The sequence below is a fragment of the Sander lucioperca genome, chromosome 19 (assembly GCF_008315115.2).
Source record: "Sander lucioperca isolate FBNREF2018 chromosome 19, SLUC_FBN_1.2, whole genome shotgun sequence".
Classification (NCBI taxonomy): Eukaryota; Metazoa; Chordata; class Actinopteri; order Perciformes; family Percidae; genus Sander; species Sander lucioperca.
In genome coordinates this window covers 10,227,669-10,251,316 of record NC_050191.1, presented here as the reverse complement: position 1 = coordinate 10,251,316, position 23,648 = coordinate 10,227,669, and the positions used below count along the sequence as shown (strand labels likewise).

At 40.4% G+C, this 23,648-nt stretch overlaps 1 protein-coding gene across 9 annotated transcripts in view; it reads left to right on the top strand.

Annotated features, from left to right (window-relative positions):
• lama2 (laminin, alpha 2) overlaps window positions 1–23,648 on the top strand; it is a 205,925-nt gene that overhangs the window by 24,006 nt on the left and 158,271 nt on the right. For all 9 annotated transcript variants that reach the window (XM_035995247.1, XM_035995246.1, XM_031321901.2 and 6 more), the window contains exons 2-3: window positions 21,503–21,673; window positions 22,471–22,583. In XM_035995247.1, the coding sequence (XP_035851140.1) occupies window positions 21,503–21,673; window positions 22,471–22,583 (284 nt within the window). The remainder of the gene's footprint in view (window positions 1–21,502; window positions 21,674–22,470; window positions 22,584–23,648) is intronic.

Below are 23,648 nucleotides of genomic sequence, written 5' to 3'. Positions count from 1 at the left end.
CTTCAAAGTTCATGCACACTTTAAAATTAGCTCTGTGTTGCTAAGTTTGGCACTAACTTGCAGTTTCAAAAAAAGTAAACTGTAATGAGCATATATAGTATACAGTGACATGTATCTACCAGGTTCAGCCTAAAGCAGTCATCTTTTGCTGTTTCACTGTTTCTGGACATGGACTGAAAGACCCTTGACGCAAATTTGTGATTCGTGATATTGGGCTATATAAATAAAATTGACTTTACTTGACTGGTTCTCGGATCATAACCATCACTAACATTTGTCTGTGGTTGATGAATTACTCGCACACTTACTTTCTCTCTGTTGGTGTGTGATTTTTTTTTTTCTTCTTCTAAAATATAGTGTGTCTAATGCAGAAATTCCATCTGTTTTACAACAGACGGCGTGTCATAGACTTGGTACTCTGTGCTGTATTATAATGCTATAGGACATTGGGCTGGATTCAGTTCCCAGCTGACATTTGCTTTCCATGATGGAAGAATGCTTCATGATTGAAAAAAAAAAGAAAAAACTTGCTGTTTTCTTTTTTTTTTTTTTTTTTTTTTTACCACAAAGCTGTGTCCTAATGGGAAAATCAGGTTTTCTATGGTTTCTGATCGGATTTACATACTGATTCAGAACAGAGCAGAGCACTGGCAAGGAAATCTTTTTTCTCATGGCCATTTTCCCTAGTCCTTCCCTACCGGTGTGTCACTGCGTGTGTGGGTGTGTATTTGCTGAAGCAGCAGGTCTGTATACTAGTGGCCAGCTCACAGCCCTAGCTGGTGATGCATGGAGGAATCAGAGCTCCAATAATGAGCGGAATCAGCCTTTAACATGGTAATGTGTCATTTAGGGCCTATCCATTTAGCTAACGACTTGCTTCCTTTTGAAACCTATTAGCAGTAATGGTAAATAGTAGCTCCCCTTTCAACCCACATCTGATTTATTCACTTTCTCTTCTCCTCTGTTTGTCTTCCTCTCATTTCTCCTTGTTTCTCTCCTTTGATAGCTTTCTTTCTTCTACATTCTCTCCTTCTCTTTTTCATCCCTCTCTCCTTTATACCCATCATCGCTTCCCCCACTTTAATAACTCTCCTGTTTCCTTTTTAGAGCAGTAACTAACGATTATTGCCTGATTCAATTTATTATTTTCTTTGATATTCAGTTTACTAGCATGTATGACAAAGACAAGCAGCAACTCTTCACATTTAAAAGGTTGGAACACCTACATTTTTGTTACTTTGCTTAAAAAGAGACTAAAACAGTTATTTGTTTATCAGAATATAATTGCCATGTACTTTTCCTTTGATCAATTAATCGACTAATCCTTGCAGCTTTATTTCCTTTTTCAGATCCATTGACATCCTCTCCTCTTGTCTTCCCTTTTTTGCCCTCAAGTTTCTTTTCTTCTCCTTTTGGTTTCTCCTCTGGTATTTTTTCTCTTCTCTTTTTTCACGTCTTCCTCTCCTTTCTTTGTCTTCATCGCCTCCTTCGTTTATTCACGTTCTCATCCATTTTTTGTCCTACATCCTTTCCCGGCCTCTCATCTCCTCCCCTGTCCTGCCCATAGGGGCTCATTCATAACATGTACCCATTACCCACCAAGCTATTAGGTTTGCTAACAGTGAGATCCATTGGGTGAAAATCAATGTCTATCCAGGGAGCAGTTTGTCTGTAGCACCACTGTAATGAATGCTATATACTCCAACACACACACACACACACACACACACACACACACACACACACACACACACACACACACACACACACAAAGTGGCAGCAGCAGACTGAGTATCCGAGCATTGGTGTAACATATAGTTTTGTGAACCATACATCTGAACTTCAGTGAGATCAAACACATTGTAGTCAATTGAGTGCTGTGTTCACTCACCCACACTTTCCCTCTCTTTGCAACTAGTTCTCCTTATCTCTCTCACACAGTTTTAGCTCCTCTTTTTTTCAATGTCACTCTCTTTTACTAGTCCCTCATGTGAACACACTCACTGAAACAGGCAAGAATATCTCAATGCGTGTCCCTATAAAGAGGCTGACTGCGGGGGAAAAAAATGTAGAACCCCAATATCATGAAGCATAAGATTACATAAGATTGAATACTTTCATGAAGCACTGTAGACACACACATAATGTCTATTAAGCTCTCACACACACACCGTAATGGATTCTGTATTGTCAAACACACATTTCAGCTACGCTCAATCTAACCTGAACATTTCCTGTGCCAAAGCAGTTAGCGGTAGCCCGGGGCCAGCTAATAGTAGATGTTTAGTCATCAGTGCTGGTCAAAAACGATGAGTCAGCAACCTGTAGTTCAGCACTGTCAAAATCCATAGCCATCATTTAATGCTGCGTGTGAGAACCCTCCCAACTCCGGGTGAGCTCATTTCTATTTCAATCATTTCATTGTGAATTCTATTCCTGTTTTATCTGCTTATGTGTGGTGCATGGTTATGATGTTCAGTGTGTGATTTAAGACCTAGGTAAACACATTAAAAATGTTACATATCGGGAATAATATGCAGAAAATGAACTGAAATACAGTCCATTATACTTGAAGAAAAGATACAGAGACAACTATATGTTTTGGAGATAAAGTGTGTACTGTATGAACCGGTTGCTAGGTAGCTGCTGCTTGATGTAAAGAAGCTCTTTCTATAGCTGCCTTGCTGAGCTCTATCCTCTGTACCAGAGGGGTGTGAAAGTAAAGTTGAAGAGACCTTTTTCACGGCAGGCATTTCGATTTTTTTTTATTATTAATTACTTAATATTATTTAAATTAATATTATTAGTTGCTGCATTGCTATAATTGCTGAAGGGCACCCATCATGCATGTTATGAGTTCCACCTGTGCTTTTCCTGCAAGGACATAATGTTCAAATGGCAATTCAAAGCAAACCAGATGACATCAAACTTTCTGTATGATTTTTTTGCCATCACTAGACTGTAGCTGACCCTGACTTCTGACCTCCCTGTGAGAGGTCAGTCGAGCTGGAAATCTGCTTTTGGGAATCAATATGGCTTCATGTTGTTATAAGACACGTATGTGATCAAGACACTGTGTACACAAGCAGATAAATAGCTCCATTGTCTCATTCATGGAAGTTTGGATTGAATAGAACAAAACATACTATTACTATACATACATACATACATACATACATACATACATACATACTATGCCATTATCATAGCAGTAACATATTAAGAGGTGCTTTGATGTTTGGATGGCCAGTCCTGCCCTTTGCTAACTAACAGAGAGACTAATGGCAACAAGTCTAGCTACCACCAGTCTCAGTGATGGCTAGCTCTCTCTTCAGTACTATGAAGATGTTGTTCCCCAGAGAACACTACTGACATTGATTCTCTGTGCGTGTACGGTGAATATTAGTCATGATAAGTGGCTGTTCCTTTTGTACATACTTTGTTGATTGGCCCCCATGCACCCGCCCACTCAACTCTTTTGCCAATAGTACACTGTTTCCTGTCTCTCCCTATGTCATCCATAAGTCAATTGAACGGAGAAAAGAGGGGAGGAGAGGAGAAACGCCATGAGACAAGGAACGATGAGGAAAATGAGAAAGTGAAGCAAAAGTAAGAGAATGAGAAAGGTGCTCAGATGGAGATGAGCGATATTAACGTTGTAGCCTGTGTTCCGTTTCAATCTCTTTGGTAACCGTTTCTTCCTGGAAGCTCATGCACGTCCATCTGGATTTCCAATTACCCACAATCCCTTGTGACCCTACCGGCCGCATCCAGAGAATGATGTTATTTCCTGACTTGACAAATACAGAACACATTCAAGATAGGAAGACCTGCACACTCCCAACATACATCTACATAAACACATGTACAAAATACACTGTACACAAACACACACAAGTCCTACGCACATAGCAAGGCTTCTAATCATCACACAGTCATACTCTCCACCCTGTTTCTCACTTCCATCGTATCTTCTCAAAACATTTACATCTATTCCCAACATAAGATGTATCTTTTTCTCTTTTCTATATATATTAAACTTTGTCATGCGTCAACATACAACTTGGCTGACAGTGTCAGGATTGCACTCAAAATGCTATGTTACCAATTAAACTCACTGATGTTTTATTAAGTAAAGAAGTTACTGTAGATATGAGGTGTAAGGTATAGCATTGTGTATCAGAATGAATTTAAAGTCTAGATTTAATGTTCATTCTTGACCTTGGAAACGTCAGTTGAAAAACTAATTTCACCTAAAGGTACAGTATCTCACAAAAGTGAGTACACCCCTCACATTTTAGTAAATATTTCATTGTATCTTTTAATAGGACAACACTAAAGAAATTACACTTTGCTACAATGTAAAGTATTAAGTGTACAGCTTGTATAACAGTGTAAATGTGCTGTCCCCTCAAAATAACTCAAAACACAGCCATTAATGTCTTAACCACTGGCAACAAAAGTGAGTACACCCCTATGTTAAATTCCCATAGAGGCAGGCAGATTTTTATTTTTAAAGGCCAGTTATTTCATGGATCCAAGATACTATGCATCCTGATAAAGTTCCCTTGGCCTTTGGAATTAAAATAGCTCCACATCATCACATACCCTTCACCATACCTAGAGATTGGCATGGTTTTATGTCGGTTAGCCTAATAGCTGGTTTGATTTGCATTGAGAGATGATTTTATGGAAAGTACCCCATGCCAATCATTTCTGTAAATACCTCTTTTGTGACCACTGTGTGATCACAGTTTTTATAGGTGTCACAGTGTTTCCCACAGGTTGAGAATTGACGTGTCGTGCTGGGTGGCGCAGGATGTGATGGCGCGGTGCGTGATGGCTGGGTTAAGTAAAAAACTAGTCAAACGAAGGTGAAAACAATGACTAAATAACATTATCAGATAATTTAGAAAGAAATAACTATTTAAATATTAAACAAATTTGACTAAAAGATGATACAGATACAGATGAAAATATTGCGGCGCTATGCGGCATCTGACCCAGTTTCAGGGTAGTTATTGGGGCTGCACGATATGAGGAAAATATGGGATATGCATTACTGTTGAATATCGCGATAATGTGCCAACCATGTGTGATGTCACCCATTGGTTTGTGGAGATCTGCTATGAGTCGTCGAGTTTGCCGTTAAGGGCTCAGCCATCCTGGTTGCGGATATGACGATTTTAGACGAGAGGGAAGAGTGAGGGAAGAGCCACGTTACGTTACACACTTTCACTGGCAATCACATCATAGCCATGCCCTAAAACACCCCCTGCTTTATCGCCAATTTTAAAATCAACGAGACAATAATTCAAAAAATTAACATCATTCTGTATTGCAGAAGACTTACAACTAGCGATTGAGACCATCAACTCATTATGAAAATGTTTACTGAGGTAATAAATCAAGTGAGAAGTGGGTCACTTTCTCTTCAGAAACTGACCTCCTTTTGCAACTGCACGTGTCGCCCCCTGCTGGAATTCAGATAGAATGCAGGTTTAAGGCACTTCCGCATTTGTAGCACTTTGCCGAACTTAGACTCACACACTGTGTGTTAACGTTACCGATAGACTTCCAAACGTGACGAAGAAAAAAAGAGATGTTCGATGGCTTTACGTCATAGGCCAACCAGGGCTATGCCATTTGGGGAGGGGCCGCTCACTGATCCCCCTATATTTCTGAAAATCCTCCTAGACATGGTTGTGACCGTTAGTGCTTTCTGATTAGCCTGTGTTTGTATTGAAATAAGAGGCTGCTGTGGCCCGCCGTACGGGTTGAGCAGAGGCTGCACAGTTTGACCAGCGGCCGGGGAGCGGCCGCACACCAGGCTGCTGGATGGTGTTGCTAAGAACTTGCAATGTATAACTATTATCAGACCGGCCCTCGCAGTCTCGAAACACTACCGGCCCACCTGGAAAAGTCCCAACTCTCCCGATTGCCACTCCGCCTCTGGCCTCTGAGCCTGAAGTGAAGCGTTGACTCTGTCATGAACGCGGCGCGTGACTTCACGACGGGGAGGGGCTGGAGGCCGCTGGTCTGTGTGCGCTGTAAAAAATACAGCCTTGATTGAAAATGGATGGATGTTATCTACCTGGGCGGGTCTCAATCTACCTGGTCGGGGCGCCCAAGGAGAATCTACCAATATGGGAAACAGGGGCTCACATACACTTTGGAAAGCTTCAGCCTCTGTGAGGTCAAGTTGTGTCATTGTTTGGCTTTACTTGAACATTATACACATGCTCTTACAGTAAAGCCTGAGCAGTCACTGAACCCTGACTTTATCTCCTGGGAATGCTTTTAAAGCAAGAGCAGTCAGCAGTGTTAGGAGGAACAATTGCTGAACTAAAGAAACTGATTTAACCAAGAAAAGCAAGTTTGTTATTCTATTCTATATTGTTGTGGGGTTGTGAGCAGAAAGTAGTGATTGCAGCTATGAGAAGATTAGATCCTCTGCCAGTGATAAATCTCTCTGGGGCCAGAGGTCAAGTTGCTCTCTCCTGTAAATCTACTCACTGGCATGTTTTCATTACCAACACCAACATATTCCCCATATTCCTGTGTGTGTGTGTGTGTGTGCGTGTGTGTGTGTGTGTGTGTGTGTGTGTGTGTGTGTGTGTGTGTGTGTGTGTGTGTGTGTGTGTAGTGGCCTTGGCCTTGGCTAGACTGTAAGTATTAACCAAGGCTAGCACAGATGAGTTCCTACTGTACTTAAATCATACACACACTCACACAACTATGTCTCTGAGGTGCTTGTGAATGATTTAACAAAGTCCTCATCACTGCCTCATCAGGTATGGACACGGTGTGTGTGTGTGTGTGTGTGTGTGTGTGTGTGTGTGTGTGTGTGTGTGTGTGTGTGTGTGTGTGTGTGTGTGTGTGTATGTGTATGTGTGTGTGTGAGAGTGCAGTTGGTCCATTGCAGGATGTATTTACTGCTGGCTGGTCTGAGCTCAGCTAAATCACTTCAACCACTTATCCAGGAGTTATTGCGCATAAACATTCCTTCTCTCTGCCCGTCTCCCCTGTATCTCCCCCCCAAGTTTTTATGCAATGTGGTTTTTAATTCACTGCACTTTGATTTCAACATACTTCGTATTATGATAGTGTTTGCTTGTGCTTATGGTTAAGAGATCTGAATGTGAGAGTTTAAAGTTCCATTTACATACTTATTTTTTGTTGGCAAAAGTTTTTGGAGCTCCCCGACAAAAGCCCCATATCGGACTTATAGGCATCGGCATTAGCTCGGCACTCGCGTGCACACGCTCGAGCACAATGTGTGAACTGTTCAAAAACGTGAGACGAGAGGCTCGCTGGTGCCTCGCTGGCACATTCCAGATATCCAGCAGGCTAAATATCTGGAGCTGTCAGGGACTCTGTCAGGGAGTGCAATACACGGGCAGAGAGTAAACCAGGCAATATTATGTTGCTAAAACGCCCATCCCACATTTCTGCACTGTAGAAGGATTGTCAAATTATAGCCTGAATTCTAGTCTGAAAAATTAATTTGAGAGAACCAGTAGGGCCTCCTGGGAGACAGGTCCCCCCCCCACAGTCTGTAAGCACAGTGATCACCATAGCCTCCAGCAGACGTGGTCAGTTCATTGAAATTGTTTGGGTGTGTGTGTATGAGTGTGCTTAAGTAGGGGATTAACCATCTATAACTTTGTGGTTTTCCTGTTTAGTCTGAGTTTATGACCGTCTGGAAGAGGACAGCATTTGCAAAGATCAACCATACAGACACACCAAAAGTGCGCGCGCACACACACACACACACACACACACACACACACACACACACACACACACTCTCTTCTGTGGCGAGTGTGTGGCCATCTGGAAAGGACATTTGGGTCTCTAATTTCCTGAAATCCCAATTACGAGCAGAAGTTTGATACACCTGGGCATGATGAATCAAAATATGCAGTACAATAATATGAAACATGTAATTGGTATGTGTGGTACTGTATGTGAATTCTAATATTTGTACCAATTACAGTAATTATGACTTATAGAGGAAAACTGTTAAAATCAAATCAGATTTAGCGTTGCTTGTTAATAAAACGTGCGTCGTGAACGACTTTGCTGTCCTCAGTATGCCTGGTTCTGTCTTCATTGCGTTATTGCTGCAATTTAAAAAGTTCAGCTCACTAGCAGACATGGCATATGGGATGGCCATGGGATAATGGGAGAGAAAGGGAGGTCTTGTCATGTGGGTGTAAGTCCATGAAATTAATTTAATTGAAAGAGGGACGATGAGCTGGGGCGATGTCCTCACCCTTCTGATCAGCCTGCAATCTCTTTCTTTCTCTTCTACAAGTACTCTCTACTGTAGCTTTATTTTCTTTGTATAATAAGCACACACACACACACACACACACACACACACACACACACACACACACACACACACACACGGGCAGGAAGTCCTTGTGAGAGCAGGATGTTGACTTAGTTCTTATTTCAACTTTCCCTGAAACCCCCCAGAGGTCGACAGAAGAGCAGCCAACAGATGTAATGCCAGAGATACAGGCAGGGAAAGAAAAGTATAGATTAATGTACATTTTCTAACTCTTATCACACCAGACAAGTAATAACAAGAGAACTAAAGTACATTTAGTACATTTATTTACAGCACTGGTGTGGAGAGATAATATTGCGAAAAACAGCCAAGGAAGTCAGACACAAAGAAAGTGAATCAAAGGCAAACCATCATCTTTGTCCTATATAATAACTTGACTAATGACACTCTTCTAAAATGTACTTTCAGCTGCAATTAGCTTGATATGTAATAAATTCACTCTGTGATGGTTTATGAGACTGTGACAGAATGACACATAAATAACCTTTTCTAGTGCTTTTGTTATATTTTTATGGCAGTCCAGTGACTGTACACCTTCCCAAAATGCAGGAATCATAGCAGGCTCATCATGACAACGTTCACTGTCAAAACTGAAGCTGTAAACATGTTGCAAGATAGCTATGAACTTAGGGTCACACCAGTATCAATCTGTCCACATCTTTTTCTCAGCATGACATTTAAGGATAATGTTTCTGAAAATGTCAACACTTGCAGCAACCATTTTTGAATCCCACTCAAGGGTGTCAAGTCACTCAACTTTTGTTTTTAAGGACAAAAAAGACTAGATGGAATATCAGTTAACAAAAATTCAAATCTCAAGATTAAGTAAAGTTAAGTGATGATTAGGTCTGATCTGTCCTTATGTTTTTGTTTAGTCACAGTGGCGGCGTGGCTCAAGGGATAGCAATGTAGACTAGTCGGTTGGTAGTAGGGATGTCACGATACCAAAAATCTACTTGTCGGTACCGATACCAACAAAAGTACACAGGGGGTGAGGGGGTGGGGGCAGTGTCATATAATTTTTCTTTCAGTGTCAGTGTTTTTTTTTTTTAGTTTACAACTTTCTGTTTTGGTGGGGAGTGGATGGGGCAAGCAGAGCGTGATTTACATGTAATCAGGAGAAAACGTCAGTCTTATGGACCCACAGCCCCCCTGCTTTGAAGCCTGGCATCACCACACAGCCAGCGTCCGGTAACGTCTTTCATGAGTTCACCAGGAAGCAAGCATGTTTAGTTACTCTGTTTCTCTCTGCCGTTGTTGTTTTTCACATAGAACCGGGCTGGTTAAAGTTAACTGACGTTATGGGGGTCGCTAAAACAAGCGCTAAAGTAAGCGAATGTCAGCTATCAGAGCTAACATTAGGCTGTGACAGACAACGGCAGAGAGAAACGGACTCACTTGCGGTTTGGGAGTTCCAGGTGAAGTCGTGAAAGCCGCCGCCGTGGATGTACGGTAAAGCCAGAAGCTGAATGCGGTCAAGCCATGCGCGAAGATGAGGGGCTATCCGCTGTTTTTCCACGCTGGTCGGCATTCTTCTTCAGCATTTAGCGGCAGTCTAGGACATTTGTAACGTTAGGCGTATACAGTATGTCAGGTCCGGAAGGATTGCATCCCCCAGTACCTTACGGTACTGTAGAATAATGAGTACCGTCACATTTTCAGAATTTTGGTACTGAGTTGGTTCCGAAGTACCGGTTCTCGTGACATCCCTAGTTGGTAGGTCCACTACTTCAATGATTATCTTAACAACTTGCCACAAACTACTGTACAGACATTCATGGTTCCAAGACGATGTATCCTACTGACCTTGGTGAACCCCTGACTTTTCCTGTAGCCCCAAATTGAGGTCCACGTTTATGTTTATTTTTTTAAAAAGATTTTTTGGGGCATTTTTAGGCCTTTATTATTGACAACTTTAGACATGAAAGGGGCGAGAGAGGGGGAATGACATGCAGCAAAGGGCACTGACAGGTCGGAACCGAACCCGTGGCCGCTGCGTCGAGGACTGAGCCTCTGTATATGGCCGCGCGCTGTACCAGGTGATCTACCCAGGTGACCCACATTTGTGGTTTTGAGTGAAACATTGCAACAAATTGAATGGATTACCATTACATTTTGTACATACTTTCATGTTGCCCTAGGGATTAATTAATTTAGACTCAATTTTAGTGATTAAAACTACACATTTAAACTCTTTTAGACTAAGATATAAGAAATACCACACATTTCCAAAGTTCAACTAGATCATTTTATGGATGAGTGTTTAAAAAAACTAGGCCTGTCAACATTAACATGATAATAAGTTAACGCAGGTTAAACTGGATCCTGAATCACACGTAAAATCCACAACAGTTTAAGCACCAGTTGTAAAGTATAACACAGATGATATTATGAAAAACTGTTTAAATGTGGAAGTTTGTATGGGCACAGAGAGTGACAGAAGCAGAGAGCCAGTCACTGTCCAGGAAAGGTTTTTAACCATCTATTAGAAAAGTCATTCATTTATCCTACATGTCAGTAGAACGATGTTACCATAGAAACAACACGCAGCAACTACGCAACACTGATAGCTGTGTGTGTGTGTGTGTGTGTGTGTGTGTGTGTGTGTGTGTGTGTGCGCTAATATTAAACCTTTCTGTTAGATGTGAGCTTTGCCAAAATTAAATCATCATGATATTTATGATTTGATCAAGACAAAGATGATCACATGCTATATTTAAACCATTTTCATTTGTAATGATTGTACAGTCATGCTACTCGTGCCTGGGTTGATTTTCCTTTTCATTTTATTCAGTTCAAGAAATGATTCTTATTCAAACTTCAATCACTGAAACACTTTAGTCATGACACTTAGTTTGTACAATGTAGGTGTTATTCAAGAATATCTATCTTTAGGTGAGGAATGAAGGTTTCTGTTGGTTATTAACTGATTAAATTTAAAATGCGACAAAAAAAAAATCCTTATTCAGAGAATGAGCTGACACATAATGTTCCAGATGAGGTACCTACGTATATAGAACTAATGCGTATATATTTTCAATGCAATGATTACTGCTACACCTGGTGTTCACTCGTCATTCTACTATCTTGAGATCATGATTTAATTAAATACCTTGCTAAATAATTTTACATAGGTCTTGAACTGTTGTGGCGATGCCATACTTAATAATCCAGCTCTTTATCGGTAGAATGCTTTACTGTACTTAAGCTATATGTGCCTGTTGTTATCTCTCTGCTATCTTAATATCTTTAGATCATTTTTTATCTTATTTTTATTTTTTTTACAGTTGAGTTATGACTTAGGCTACCATCGCAGCTACAATCAGTTTACCAATTTAAGTAATTGTCTTTAGAAAAAAAAATCTTTACAGGACAACAAAAGTTGATGTATCAAGATAGCAAGATAATTATGTTCTGATATCAAGACAAAAAAAAACAATAAAAACAAAAATGATAATAAAATTGACATTGCCATCAGCCTCCATATCAATGCTTGGCAGTGTGTGTGTGGGCATATTCTCTTATTAGCCCGAGTTCACATCTTCTTAAAAATGGGACTTTGGGACTTTGTGCTAAAGCTTTGTGAGCTTAATACAATGTAACCAAAGTGGACACCAAAGATTGTTTTGTCTGAAGGAGAAACTGCATTGAATTATAGACTATTTTACTGTGGCTATGGTCAGACACAGGCAGACAATGCAGCCAGAAAGTTAGCAAGTAACTGTGATCTCAAGAAAACAATGTTGGTTCTTTTCATTGTCTATAGAACTTTGACAACGGATATTAAAATAATTAAGTCATGATCTGGAGAGTGTGGGAGTAGACACTACCGCTGTCTGTTTCACCTGAATGAAGACATTTTAAGTATATCTTTTCACAGTTTGGGACATGAGTTGAATTCTTCTGTCCTCGTTAAACTGTTAAAATCCCACTTCCTGGATCGTCTTGTTTGTGAAACTCAGAGGTAGAAGAGAAATCATATTTCAGGTGTTTAGAGCACATCTGAGCTAAAAAAGCAGATGAGTTGTCTAGGAGAGATCCTCACGGAGCTACGGATGAGTCCAGGACTGATTAGTGTTTGTTTCTTGGTGTAAATCTGGTTCTATCAAATGCGGTGTATTAGCCTGGAAATGCATTTAAGTGTGGGGTGTGCATGTGTATCGTACATATTCATCTGTGCACACGTGTGTCTGCATGGTAGTTTAATTGTCTGTAACATATTTGTGAATGTTTATTTTTGCATGCGTTTTACATGGGGGCGATCCTATGTGTTACTCACTATTTTGCATCTCTATTTGTATTCACACACACACACACACACACACACACACACACACACACACACACACACACACACACACACTTCTGTATGTAGATATGTGTATGTAAAGGCTCTGTGCGTGTGTGTTTATGTGTGTGTGCTTGTGTTTATACAGGATTATCGCAGTCTCATCCCTCATTCCCCTCCTGGCCCTGACCATTTTAAACAACACTCTATCTTTCTCTAGGAATCCCTCCATCCATCTCCATCAATCTTTCTATCTTTTTTTGCATCCATATCTCTCTTACCCCCGACTCAGGATGGAGGGAGAGAGAGAGGGAGAGATACAGAGAGAGATGATCCTGTCTTTTTCAACCTTCTTCTTAGTCCATCAAGCATACATCTAGCCTCAAAACTCAACAATAACACATTCATCACACACACACACACACACACACACACACACACACACACACACACACACACACACACACACACACACACACACGCACACACAGCAGGGCAAGCAGTGCAGAGTCATCGTCTACCATGACAGAAAAAGCAAATCAAGTTTTATTCACAATGTAATAAGAAGCCTTTATACAGTACAATTTTTTTTGCTGTCATCCTTAATCTTGTGGAAATCCAGTCATATCTGGACATTTCCTCCTTAAGTGTAGATTTAACTCCCATATTGATATCTTATTGTCCTTTTTACCACATTGATGCAAAGTGTCCTTGGATATTGTCACTTTCGTAAACACTACACGTGTAACGTGACATCATGACTCATCATGACGCAAACATACACGCCACTTTCTAAAGCCAAGTGGCGTGTTATCTGTACGCATTTTGAGCTATCCGCGTGTATGTCTACGCCGTATTGACAATGAGGACATATGCAATGGTAGCTTGCTGTCATGTCACGATTTGGGAGATGTCTGAGCCCGCCCACCATTTTGGGATCCTACGTTATCGGTTGCCAGGGGCAACAGTGTAAGAGCGACACAGAGAAACGTGACACGCAGGACACGAAGGAAACGTAACACGCGGGACACGAAGGAAACGTGACACGTGGGACACGATCCCCGGTCTCCTGGGTGAAAGTCCTGTGTTTGACCCATCCACCACCCTGACCAACCTCCCTACGTGGAGTTTTGCCCTTTCATACTACTCCCTACGGCGTAAATTCACACGCAATCGCAAGGTTATGTAAGTCAATGGAGGCCAAACGGCGTTGATAAACGATAAATGTGTCTTGATAACACGCCCAAAATGGTATACGAATTGGCATGTCATACACAGGGGCGCACTTACCCAGTGTCAGAGGGGTATGCAGCAACAATTTTGGCGCCTACCCCCCCCCCCCAAAAAAAAAAAAGTGTGCCAGACATCATCATGTATGGGCTTTAAATAATGAAGGTTTATCTTTCAAAGTATATCAGCGACGTTAACGGTTGCCCGGTTGCCCTTGGCAACCTAATTGTGACAATTGGCCAAAAAAATCCCCTAGTTGATATGATTTGAGTGGTGAGTGGCTTTCCATCTCTGTCTGCACTATTTTCCCCCCAAAAAAGGACACAGTGAATAGGTTGGTCAACAGAACTTCAAACCATACTGGCCATTTAGTTTTGTGTGGTCTAATAGAACTCCTACCTGATGTCATCACTGGTCTCATCTCTACGTGATGCCATCGCCGACCTCATGTCTCATTGACTCCTTGCCTGTGTTCTTCTCCACTAAGACATCTTGTCAAACAAACATTATGTAATACATTTTTCATTAGTTTTTCCATATTAATAATATTAAGAAATAAATCTGTTGGTATCAAGTTGCTCCCCCTACACTTCCACCTAATGTTAGACCTACCTGTTGCCTTCCCCTGTCTTTCCTGATCCACCATCCTCACACCTGAATGAAATGAACTCACTGTTAAATATAGCAGCCTAAATTCAATTCTTAAATCAGCCTAGTGATGGCATCAGATAAGACAACTATTATGCAGTAAGGTTGTGCTGCTGTTGAAATTACATTCACATTTTGTATTTTAAATATATATATATATATTTTTTTTTCATATTTATTTATTTTTCTTCTGGTCATTTATTGTGCATGCTACCTTATATTTACCAGTTGTTATTTGACCTTAATAAAATTGAGATATGTCATGCATGGGATTGGTACCACAGGGTTTAACCAAAATCTAAATGTAGCTATCAGCAACATTGGTTTGCATTAAGTTAGCAAACACGAGCCAGTCTGTTAACATGGATATTTGCAAGCCGCCAAGTTTGGTAGCAAATCTATGCATGATTCCATGGTAAACCAGAGTTATTGCATTAGTTATGTTTTCCAGATTATTGTCATTTATTGTACATGCTACCTTATATTTACCAGTTTTCAGCTCAGAAACCTTGGTTTTGCATATTCTAAGCTAGCTGTAACCCCCCCTTTGGCTGCTACATTCCCAGTGTTAGCAAACGCTAGCTAGTCTGTTAACATGAATATTTGTGAGCCTCCAAGCACAGACGTCACACTTTAAATCCTACCTGTTGCCTTTCACCATCCACTTATTTAACTGCTGTCACATCCCTTAACATGTCATCTCCTTTCGCCCCAACAGCTGTTTTGCTTTGTTCTTTTTCTTTTTCCATACTACTCTACTTCACTACTCGTACCTGCTTGCCCCCCCCCCTCTTCTATGTCAACATTCTATGATGGAATCTTATGAGACAGGGCGCCTAGTCTATCCTGTTAGTCCTCTAAAATGTTATATAACATTGAGGAACTTTGGCACCCCCCATGGTGCTGCGCCCCTATGCGCCGCATATAGCGCATACCCACTTTTTGCACCACTGGTCATACATACGCACTTCATGAGATCAGTCTGACACATGTGTTAGCATAGATATAGAACAACTATAACTGTTCTATATCTATGTGTGTTAGTGCATGTGTAACCTGCGATGTAGATTGAAATGCTGGGTGTCGGAATTTCACTTTTAGAATACAATAACCACAATTAAAAAGCAAATGGGGAGATACATAGGTGAGTGGGAACAAACAGTACAAGTAAAAGTTTATACTTTGACCAATATAAATACTACACCTATCACAAGGTCCACTTATTTTTATTTATTTTTTAAGGAGCTTTTAGCCACATCTCACATCAGCAGATTAGGTTTGCTCATAGACTGCATATAAAGATGGACGCTGCGTCTCCATTTACTCCCACTGTACATAAGCCAAAATATCCCTAATACTGGCCATCTTATAATTTTGGAGCCAGATTCTGTGCAGTAGTGAACAGGCAGTGGAGCCGCGGTATCAAAAACCATTAGTTATACGATGACCCAACAGGTTTACCTCTCACGGCAGCTGGATTCTTGAAAATCACGCGTCAATCGCGGGATCGCTACTGGCAGCAACTGCCGTGGTTTAGGTGTGTGTTCGTTCAAAACAACAATAGCCGACGTGATAGACAGATGATTCAAGCAATCACCTGCAGGTATTTTTTTTGAAAGTGCCTGCTCTTTTAGTTTCCAATGATAGATTCTTAGATGATTCTGTGTAACAAACCATCTGGCGCCTCAAAGTTACTAAAAGGTGGGTCACGTAAAAAAATTGCCAACCTTTACCAGGGATGTTGCCTTGTCATCAGCATTGGGGTGTTGAAACAACTTCTTTGGCAATGACATTGCCCAGCTTTCACTGGGTGTACTTATACATTTTGACAGTATTATAATTTAGAGCCTGCATGGCAGTAAATCCTCTGAGACATCTGGTTAACAGAGCGTAGACACGGCATAGAGAGGCCAACAGACAGAGACACAGACAGACAGGTTACCATGGTTATCAGAGCAAAGAGAAAAGAATGGAAGGTGATAAACCTGATTAGGTGCGTGTGTGCGTGTGTGCGTGTGTGCGTGCGTGCGTGTGTGAGGCAGCCGTAGAGCCAAAGGCAGACAGTCATTGTGCCCTTGTCATTTAGGAAATCTGAAATCTGAACCCTGTCTTTAGCCAGCCCTCTCCATTTCTCGTTATCTCACCTCATTGTTCAAAATACAGTAAAAGGCAAGAGAGAAAAAGTGTTATCGGTTGCCAAAGTCGGAGCCATACACATGGTCAGCTTCTCCCAAAAAATGATTTGGATGTTTAGTTAAAGTTACTATGACAGCCAACACAGACAGTGAGAACCCATGAAAAATGTAGTTGAAATGGTCTCAGTGGTTCTTGCATTATTTGGTGAAAAGCTGGACTTTTAAAAAAACAAATGTTATAATTAAAGTTTGAAAATGTATTTAGGAGTCATGTTATGTGACCATGCGAGAGTTTAACACTGCACCAAATATTCCCAGGTAGATTGAAAGAGATGGAGCTTACGAAAATGTGGTTGCACTTGGAACAAATAAGGTTCCCTTTCGAATCCCTTGTGATTATGTAAATCAGACACACAGAACTGATAGGGAGCTTAAGGTATTAGCTGTCTCAAATTAAGGTAAAATGACAGTATTAAAGATTGCACAGTCTCCCACACACATTTGTATCTCGTTGGAGACTCTTCCAGGTTGTGGATCAAAACACAGGAATACGCAGGATTTTGGCTTCATTTTCTGGCAGAAGCAGGAGGCAATAGTTAGAAATGGTAGGGAGAAGGACCGTGAAAAATCCGTTTATCAAAGCAACTATTTTGAACTTGTATTAAGGTTTTAAATAAGATGTTATACTGAAGTCTGGTTACAGGACTTCCTGTGTTGGCAACATAACAACAATATGGTGCATTATCTTTGTTTGCTCTTGTAATGGTTGCACGAGAGCTTGTCCTTTTGCCCACTGTGACTTGTCAAATTGGGAATAAAATGAACAAAAGAGCGCCGTGAAAAGAGTTCAACCTGCTCTCCACTGACTGGAGTCTTTGATATGTGGACCAAATATCTGACTTGAGATCTTGAGGCATCCAAACACTGTGCCACAATGAAAAGATGGAACTGAAAAGACGTTGATACAACATGAATAAAAGCAGCTTTACTATCATTGCAATGTTCAAGCTGAGGGACAGATAGTAGTTTCACCTATTTTAAGATAGAGTTGGGAATTAAGCATTGTGATTATTGTGTTATGTGTGACAATAGTCTTTTCTACTGTATCTTGGGTAACATATTGGAAGTGACATTATTGATTAATTAATTGATGAATATAATTTGCCAACAACAACACAAACTGCAACACATAAACAAAAAACTCAATTTAATATTTAAACTTGACATAAGTGTGTGTTATGTATGTCCCACTACGATACATCAGCCAATGTGTCCCTGAGCAAGACACTTAACCCCTAGTTGCTCCACAGGCATGCAACCTCTGACATATATAGCAATTGTAAGTCACTTTGGATAAAAGCGTCAGCTAAATGACATGTAATGTAATATAATGTAATAATGTATATTTTCTTTTCTTGAGGTCAGCTCCCTTACCAACTGTTGTCTACTGCTATCTAATTTACTCAAAGCTGCATTAAGTGATTTTTGACAAACAACCTGGATAAGGAACTAGCTTATCCACCCCCATTTTGTCGGAACAGTGAGAACCTTTCCTTTACGAAAACACTGTTATGGAAATCTGGGCTCTCTCAGTGCTGTAGAATACCGTTACTGAGAGGTTTGGAAGGTATGCGTTTGACTAAGTTTGTATTTGATATGTTGTGAGTACTTGTGTGAGAATGTGTACACATGTGTGAGAGAGACTTTGGGTGTCTCAGATGTTCTTCACAGTTCATCAGTGGTCACATCTGGCCGAACAGCTGGACTCATCTGGACACACACACACACACACACACACACACACACACACACACACACACACACACACACACACACACACACACCGTCCACGTTTTCACGTGCTCAAGTGCTTCGCCTCTGTATTTTTCTTAGACTTTTTCTCCTTCCATCTGATCTTCCCTTCCTGTCTGTCTCCTTTGTGTACTGTTACTGTACATGTATGTGTTCCTGTGTTTATGTTTGTATAACAGTGTGCATGCTGTTTAACTATAAAAGTTGTTGACCTTAAACCAGAACAGGGATATCTGACGTTACATTGTGACGTACATTACGTGCATGTGTTTGTCTATGTGTGTTTGCCAGACAGGAAATATGAACCATGCGCCATGTGTGTCTGTTGAGCATTCCAGTACTTTAAGTCCAACAAGCTTGTCATTCACTCTGGGACTAATGTGCTTTTACCATGGGAACAACACAGCGGAGTCTGCTGGAAACAAATACTTGTCTCATGGTGCATTTGTGTGGTGATGACATGCAGACATAAATAATGATCCATTTGTTAAGAGCTCTCTGGCTTAAGAGGTTATCAGTTCATTCTACAGTATTTGTCTTTGGGTTACACGAGCTACTTGGCTTGCTGGCTGTTAGCAATCACAGATTTATTTTATATATATATTTTTTCATAGATGTGCTTTTGACTGAACAATATAAAACATGACAAAATGATCTGTATCTATTATTTTCATACCTTGACTTCAGCTACAGTGCATGCATTACTAAACATGTCATGCCAAAAGTTTACTGGTTCCATTTTCTCAAATGTAAATGTTTACTTCTTCCTCTATGATAGTAAACTGAATATCATGGGGATTTGGACTATTGGTTGGACAAAACAAGTTATTTGAATATCAACTTGGGCTTTTGGAAATTGTGATTGTTCACTATTTTCTGACATTTCATAGTACAAATGATCCATTGATTAAAAAAAATAAGCAGCAAATAATGAAACTAATTGTTAGTCGCAGCCCTAATATAAAGTCCACTGTGGCTCGCTGGCGAAAAAAACAGTTTAGCTGATAAAATGTTGCAGGATGGTAGGAGAAGAGGTTCACCCTGCATTTGCTACCTTAGTTTGCCCCTCATGGCTGGAGCACACTTCCCTTGGTTGTAAGCATATGCCTCCAAGAGTTTATTATAATGTCCTATAGAGAATTTGAGATGTGCAGTGTTATTTACATCTCTTCTAGGACAGAGGTTCTCAATCTTTTTTCCACCCCTTACAAGATTGAGAATATACCGGGGACCCACTCATGTATGACCCTTGGAATATTATGAGGTATCCAATTTTTTTACACTTAAAAAAAAACACAAGAGAAATATATTAGAAAGGCTATTATACATGTATTAAACACATTAGCATATTTTGAGTTATAGATTTGTTAGCTTAGAAAGTAATCTATGAACTATTTCCGATTGAAAAATTAAAATATTTTTTGAACTATTAAGCCTTTTGTTAAACAAACATTTTTTTATAACATGATTATTTGAATGAATGAATCTGAAAACTTTTCACAGACTTCCTGGAAGAGTGACATGGCCCCAACTTTGAGAAACTCTGTTCTATGAGGTGTTTGTTTAATACCACAACCACCAATAAGGACACGAGGGAGGAAAACAAAGTAATGTTTGCATAGTATAACATTATTGATGGCTTCCAACAATATCCTGGAAAGAAATCTGTGTACTGTGCAGGGTTTTCCATAATGCATGTTCTCTCCAAGTTTATATTCCTTTCCAGCAGTGAAAAATATCCATGGAGAGGAAATGAAAAAGAATTGCTTGGGCAACATAATGCAAATGAATAGTCCTTTGATATAGTAGCATTACACTGCCCAAAGTCTGCACAGTTGAACGCTAGCCAAAAAACTGTTCTCTGCATGCTTCTTTTAGCCAAAGATAAAGTGAATACGGCTCTCGCTATCTGTGAGGGATAAATGATGTTAACTGCATTATACTGCACCGAAAATACACCCAGATTAACTAACTTGGATGGTATAAAACACCTGCCCCCCCCCCCAACTTCGAACAAGACTATACAGAGAAACTCTCATAATTGTAATGATTTTAAATACAAAATCTGTGTGGAAAGCAGGGTGTGTTGGGTGTTCCTAATAATCCCTGCTGTACTGCATTCTGGCAGTTTTTTAACACATTATTTTTACTTTTGAAGAATAAGCCAATCCGACCTCATTTTAACTGCTCTGAATGGACTTGAACATGTGATTAGTGATAATCTGACCAAACAATTTAGCAGAACTTCGCTGCAATTTCTTAGCCTTACAAGCCAAACCCACATCAAGATGTTGGGTCTGGGAACTCACCATTGGCAGGGCTCAATCCGAGGGACGGGATAAACGGTTGTCTTTCAAATTCCCTCTGCACTCATAGCCAACCAGAGCTAACGCTAGTTCATAGATTAAACTTTTGCCGTATCCGGTCGGCAAAACTCTGAACACATCTTCCTTTTTTAAGAATGACTTCAGTGCTTAACTCCAAGTCTTCCAGAGCCAAAGCCAATTCGAAAGACCGCTGTTCGCCAGCAGCAGCAGCCATCTTCTTTGTTTTCAAGTAACAGGGAATTCACGTGGAACCGTCGCAACTCTGTCATTCTTATGTTAAGCCCGCCCACCGACTCTATACGCAATGTGATTGGCTTGACCAGAATTTGGTTTTTCCAGCTCGCAAACCAACGGGGAGTTGCTAGACTGACCCTGGCTGCAAATTACATTTGCTGCCGCTAGGGTGCGCCTAGATTTCTAGGCTAGCAATTTCTGTGTGTATTCACCTTTCAACTTTATAGATACATCTTTGTCATATTTAATGGATTCAAAGGCGTTGTCTGGCATTTTTCGAAATATCATTGATTAGATTGATATCAACTTCATCTGGTGTCAAGCATGAACAAGTGTATTTCCCAAAATATCCAATTTTTAATATTCTGCTGCTTCTATATGTGTATCAGACGGCAGAACTAATACATACAGCTGTTTTTTTATCATTTTTTTCTGTATGTAATTGCCTGTGTTTTTTTCATTGCAGGACTGTTCCCGGCTGTGTTGAACCTGGCATCCATGGCAGATATATCTGCTAATGCTACCTGTGGTTCACTGGGTCCAGAAATGTTCTGTAAGCTGGTGGAACATGTACCAGGCCAGCCTATTAGAAACGCTCAGTGTCGAATCTGCAACCAAAAGAGTACAAAAGCAGTTGGTAAGAGAGATTCACACATACAAACACACGAGACCTATAGGCATGGTGATTACAATAATGAATCATGCTAGATTAGTTAATTAGTGCCAGATGTTAACCAATCATTTTGTCTGAAATGATAATTACTGAATGAACTGAGGAATCAATCGCTACCTGACAAGATGACAATGCAAAATTAGCCTGCGATCATAATTCACACACTCAACTAGACATTGTCAGCTTTTTAGTCAATCAATGATACAGTTAACCACTCAGCCAGTCACACAGCCAACCGTCACTGAAGCAGTCAGTCAGTCAGTCAGTAAGCTAGTGAGTCCAATTAGCTTTTGTTACTTGCATAGTCAGCTTACCAGTCAGGCAGTTAGTCAGCCAGGATGAGAGGAAAAAAGAAGTATAGGATATACAGATGCTGCTACAAAAAGGGGATGAGAAAGACATAAACGAAAAGCTTGAAAAATAAAAGAGAGATGAACTGAGACCAAAATGGTAATTTTAAAACACTTCTATCTCAATTAGTTGATTGACGGACTTGCTCATTGTTAATGGAATAGTTTCACATTTTGGGAAATATGCTTGTTTGCTTTTAAGAGATTAGATAGATACCACTGACATATCTTTCCATCCCATATGAAGCTGGATACAGGAGACACTTAGCTTATGCCGACCTTATAACAAACGACCATGAGAGTCTTGCTAGAGTTAGGCCGCTCTCCCGTCATCGTCGTAGAATGCAACAACTGATATGCCCTTTATCTGTTTCTCTCTGTGTGTGTGTGTGTGTGTGTGTGTGTTTACAGAACAACATCCTATAGAATATGCCATAGATGGGACCAACCGTTGGTGGCAAAGTCCCTCTATCAAGAATGGAATGGAGTACCACTATGTGACTATTACTCTGGACTTAAAACAGGTAGACACACACCTGTAATACTATACTTTTGAGGATATTGTATTGACTTCCACATGTATTCCCTAGAGGCTTACCCCAACCTTAAACTAATACTTCTGAGTTTCAAACATTCATTCCCTGTAGCATTGACAATTGGCTCCTTCTTCACAGAGAATAACAGCTGTGGTCGGCTTGGATTTATGTTGGTTGCAATGGATTTTTAATGGTGACTCTTCATTACTGGAATCCACTGTAGCCGCCATGAATCAAACCTGACCACAGCCTCCATTGTCTGCGATGAGGCAAAGCTCCAAACCTTTTTGGTTTATCAAGGTTTTGAGTTTCAAATTAACCTATTAACTCTACACAGGAACACCAGCTGGCTGGTGTTTTTGAACCCAGGACCTTCTGTTAGATAAAACAATGATAATATGAGGATATGGCTTGGCCAGGAGCCATATCATAGCTTCTGAAAAGTAAAATAAAATCATAAAAATATGAATTTAATACCTTTTGGATGCGCCGTTCAACTGTTGAACTAAGTGTTGACAAAATAATATATTTGGGTCAACAAATGCAGACATTGGTTCCAATGCTGCCTTTTTTTCTCATACTGTATATGATGTCCAAGTATATTTTTATTGACTCTTGTCTGTCCATAGTCTATATCGACACTGTTTCACTTTCGCGATTGTTCAGGAGACGCTGGCAATTCCGCAGGATGTCCCACATTTTGCCCGATGTCAGTTACCTTCCGCTTTCTTTGTGTTGGCATTTAAACTCCGGTTGATTTATGAAAATTATGGTTAACTGCTCCTCAGATCTCTGCAGGTTAAATCCAGACAGCTAGCTAGACTATCTGTCAAATCTGAGTTTTCTGTTGCACGACTAAGACAACCTTTGAATGTACATGTTACACCAAAACATGTTCCTTCCAGAGCCTATTTTGCAGAGGCACCGTGGCTCTGTCCGGTGCTTAGCACCGTATAAGACGATTGTGATTGGTTTAAAGAAATGCCAATAAACCAGAGCACGTTTTCCTCCCATCCCGGATTGCTGTGTGGACTAGCCAGACCCTCCTCTGCA